General features: G+C 57.4%; 1 protein-coding gene across 1 annotated transcript; it reads right to left on the bottom strand.

Annotated features, from left to right (window-relative positions):
- Positions 1–974: 974 nt before the first annotated feature.
- On the bottom strand, positions 975–2932 carry SPEM2 (SPEM family member 2). The gene is made up of 3 exons (XM_023193244.2): positions 2723–2932; positions 2499–2556; positions 975–2361 (listed from the first exon to the last, which is right to left on the bottom strand). Exons 1-3 carry the CDS (start codon positions 2858–2860, stop codon positions 1046–1048), a joined length of 1512 nt encoding a protein of 503 aa, XP_023049012.2. The 5' UTR covers positions 2861–2932; the 3' UTR covers positions 975–1045.
- Between the last annotated feature and the right edge of the window lie 1099 nt (positions 2933–4031).

Raw genomic sequence — 4031 nt, 5'->3', positions numbered from 1 at the left:
CCTGGCTAATTTTTTTGGATTTTTTAGTAGAGACGGGGTTTCACTGTGTTAGCCAGGATGGTCTCGATCTCCTGACCTCGTGATCCACCTACTTCGGCCTCCCAGAGTGCTGGGATTATAGGCATGAGCCACCATACCTGGCCGAGATGGGGTTTCTTTTTTTTTTTTTGAGATAGATTCTCTCTCTGTCACCCAGGTTGGAGTGCAGTGGTGTGATCTCAGCTCACTGCAACCTCTGCCTCCTGGGCAAGCGATTCTCTTGCCTCAGCCTCCCCAGTAGCTGTGACTACAGGTGCGTGCCACCACACTTGGCTAATTTTTTGTATTTTTTTAGTAGAGACGGGGTTTCACCGTGTTAGCCAGGATGGTCTCGATCTCCTGACCTCATAATCTGCCCGCCTCAGCCTACCAAAATGCTGGGATTATAGGCATGCGCCACTGTGCCCAACCAAGACGGGGTTTCATCATGTTGGCCAGGCTGGTCCCGAACTCCTGGCCTCAAGTGATCTGCCTCCTCGGCCTTCCAAAGTGCTGTACAGATGTGAGCCATTGTGCCCAGCCACTCCTGCAGTTTCATTTCAGAATCCTGAACACTTCACCCCTTGACTACATCAGAGACTGGGAAGACCTCCGACTCAGAGCCCTGGGGGAGGCCTGGCTGGAATCCAGAGCCTCGGCCTGGTCCTGTACCATGAGCTAAGTAAATCCCAAAGAGCCCCACTCAAGACACTGAGTTCAGAATCCAGACCTGATCCTTTCTGGGAACAGGGAGAATAGGGAGCCCGGGTGGTTGTCTTCAACCAGTGCAAGATCTATGTGTGGACCAGGAGGGCCTGCTGGCAGCTGCATGGCCACTAAACCAAGGGGTACCTCGCACCAAGAAGGGGACACTGGTTTCTCATTTCAGGAAGCCAAGGGCAGGGACCCAGGCTGGCCGAAGGAGTGGCACTCCCATGCAACAGACCACCACAGTGTTTCCGGGACTCTGTTTCCCTTTATTCTTCTCTCTCCATGCCCTGCCCCGCGCCCCATATCCACCTGCTGGTCAGTTGAGTTTCCCGGTCTGGCTCCTGTGCAGAGAGGGCCTTAAGGAGGAGGTGGAAGCCGGTGGCAGTGAGCTGGACCTGGCTCCGCTCTCCTGCACCTGCCGCTTCAGCTCCAGGCTGTCGTACACCTGATAGTTGGCATTGCCCCCTGGATTCCGGCTGAGTGGGACGAACGTGGTCGGGGGTGGGGCAGGATCTGCAACCTGGACTTTGGGCCGGGGCTGGGAGGAATGGGGGACCCGTACTGAGCCTGGAGCTGGGGTCTGTTGGTGGGAGGCCTCGCCCAACACCGTGAGGGAAGCAGAGGTAGTCAGAGGACGCCGGGCGGGCAGAGCCTCAGCCCAGTCGGCTGCCCAGCGCTGCACTTCATGGGGGTCCCGGGAGCTGTAGCCCAAGGGTTCCGTGGATGGCTGGGGGCTGCAGTGGGACTGGCCGTGAGTGTGACCAAGCAGACTCCGCCGGTGGGACTGTGGGGAGTGGTGCTCCCGACAGCCCTGGGCCTCGGGCTGGGCGTTCCGGGACACCAAGGTAGGCGGGCGCTCAAAGCCCTCCATGCCACGCCGCCGCTGATCCCAGGAGTCATACAGTATCCGGCCCACTGAGGGGTAAGGGCTGTGCCCCCTGGGGACCCAAGATGGGTTAGGGGGCAGCCGGCGGGGAGGTGGTGGAGACGAGACCCACTGCTCAGCCTCCACATTGCCCCACAGTCGGGACTGGGAACCGTGGGGCCCATAGGACTGCAGCCGCAGCTCAGACTTGGCCTCTACACGCTTGGGCATGCAGCGCAGCTCAGGGGACAGGTAGAGAGAGGGTGGTGGCAGACTGGCCAGGATACCACCCTGGTGGCCCCACAGTCCCACACTGGAGGGCAGACCGGCTCTCTCATAAAACCCACCCCAGCCGCGACGTGGGTACTTGGGATACGGGAAGGGCAGGTCGTCCTGCTCCTCCAGGTAGGAATCCAGGTCCTCCCGATCAAAGAAGGGCACTCGGTGTCGTTGTGACATCTTTTGGCTGCGATGTGGGTGATGGAAGACTGAGCGGCTATGGGGGATTTGTCTGTAGTTCTGCGGCTGCTGCTGGTGCTTGCAGCGGCGACGGCGACCACGGCGGGGGTGGGGGCGGCGGCGGCGGCGGCGATGAAGACAGCGAAGACTGCTGCTGTGATGGCTGGAGAAACGGTGGCAGGAGAAAGAGGAGTACCGTGTGGGTCGGGCCATCTTCACCTGCACAGGGTCCAGGATGCAGTGGATGTGGACGTCCTGTGCCTTGTCTGGGGGACCACTGGGGGGACTTTCGCTGGCCTGAATTTCATCTGGGGAAGGCAAGAGTCTATGAAGTCAGGGCAATTGTCAGAAGAGCTCAAGGTTGGGAACACTGGGGCCTGGGTTTCTAGGGCCATTGTCAGGGGCGGGCATGGGGGTCCCCTACCTCTCCAGCAGCCGCACTTACTTTTCCGAGTAGTCCAATCAATCATCTTGTCTAAGGCGTTCTGGAGTCCGTGCCACATCTGGGGCAGAGTGGCAGAGAGTGAAGGTCAGGCCCTCCACGCCCAGCACCACCACCCCTGCCCCTGCCCCAGTCTAGACTGCACCTGCAGGTGGAGATGTAGGCTGCAGTTGGCTCCCACCCTCAGCCCTCTTCACCCCCAGAGATGGTCCACAATCATCACTGACCATAGTTGTCACGTTGATGCCAATGTTGACAAGAACAATGAGGCCCAGCAGCAGGAATAAGACGTCTTCGGCATCGTGGGGGCTTTCTTGGTATTGATTGCAACATCCCAGGGTGTTATGCCATAGCTGGTTTTCCATGGGGGGGGGGTCCTAGGGCCACCTGGGCCACCCCCCTCCACCCCCACCCCCGGCCCCAACCCACACTGCACTCATACCAATCCCCGGAGATCACTACAAGCTGGTAAGGGAGCCAGGTCACAATGAGGCAAGCTAGCGAGAGTCACAATGTGGAGGTGGCAGCTTTTATCCATTCTGCTGGTCCCTTCTACCACCATCTCCAGCCGTGGCTCCTACTTGGTGGAGCCCGGTCCCCAGATATCCCAGATCTTAGTCTGTTCCTCTGTCTCCATGAGGCTTACTTAACCCCACACCTGGTTCCTGAGCTGAAGACAAGGTAGTTAGAGGATGACACAGTCATCACAGGGGTTGAAGCATGCATAAGATATGTCCTGTTTCATTGTTCTTTTGAGACATTATGGCAACTTACATAGCCTGTTGGTGTGCCTTCCCCCATGGCTACTTTGGGGCCAGCAGCTAGGGTGACTAGATGGGCGGGTGACACTAAGAGTTCCCTCAGGCATCACCCTGCTGTACCAGTCCCTCCCTACTCTGCCCATTTCCCTGTCAAAATGCCTCTAGCTCCCATCTCTGCCCAACTCTTCCTGGCCAGAGACTCCAGCCCTAGGTGTTGGTGGTCCGTGAGCCTACCCGCCCCTTCGTCACACTGAAGTCTGCCTCATTGAGGTTGCTGCCTCTGCTGGGAACCAACCCCAGCCATGGTTTCTCCATCCTAACCACCTGCACTCCCACCAACCCATCCTTACAAGGTGAAAAATAGTTAAGCTACTACCTTAAGAAAACCCGGGCTGGGCACAGTGGCTCATGCCTGTAATCCCAGCACTTTGGGAGGCCGAGGCAGGTGGATCACCTGAGGTCAGGAGTTCCAAACTGGCCAACGCAGTGAAACCCCATCTCTATTAAAAACACAAAAATTAGCTGGGCGTGGTGGTGCATGTCTGTAGTCCCAGCTACTCGGGAGGCTGAGGCAGGAGAATCACGTGAACCCAGGAGGTGGAGGCTGCAGCAAACTGAGATCTCGCCATTGCACTCCAGCCTGGGTGACACATCAAGACTCTGTCTCCCGAAAGAAAGAAAGAGAAAGAAAAAAAGAAAGAAAGAAAGAAAGAAAGAGAAAGAAAGAAAGAGAAAGAAAGAAAGAAAGAAAGAAAGAAAGAAAGAAAGAAAGAAA

The sequence above is a fragment of the Piliocolobus tephrosceles genome, chromosome 16 (assembly GCF_002776525.5).
Source record: "Piliocolobus tephrosceles isolate RC106 chromosome 16, ASM277652v3, whole genome shotgun sequence".
NCBI lineage: Eukaryota > Metazoa > Chordata > Mammalia > Primates > Cercopithecidae > Piliocolobus > Piliocolobus tephrosceles.
This window is presented reverse-complemented; position numbering and strand designations above follow the sequence as displayed.

What these genes read in the sequence shown, in the direction of transcription:
- SPEM2 (XM_023193244.2), bottom strand. Translation starts at nt 2,860, where the DNA reads ATGGAAAACCAGCTATGGCATAACACCCTGGGATGTTGCAATCAATAC. An exon ending in GCATCAACGTGACAACTATG is followed by an intron (nt 2,557 to 2,722) that starts GTCAGTGATGAT and finishes ACTCTGCCCCAG; the next exon opens with ATGTGGCACGGACTCCAGAA. An exon ending in TGATTGGACTACTCGGAAAA is followed by an intron (nt 2,362 to 2,498) that starts GTAAGTGCGGCT and finishes TGCCTTCCCCAG; the next exon opens with ATGAAATTCAGGCCAGCGAA.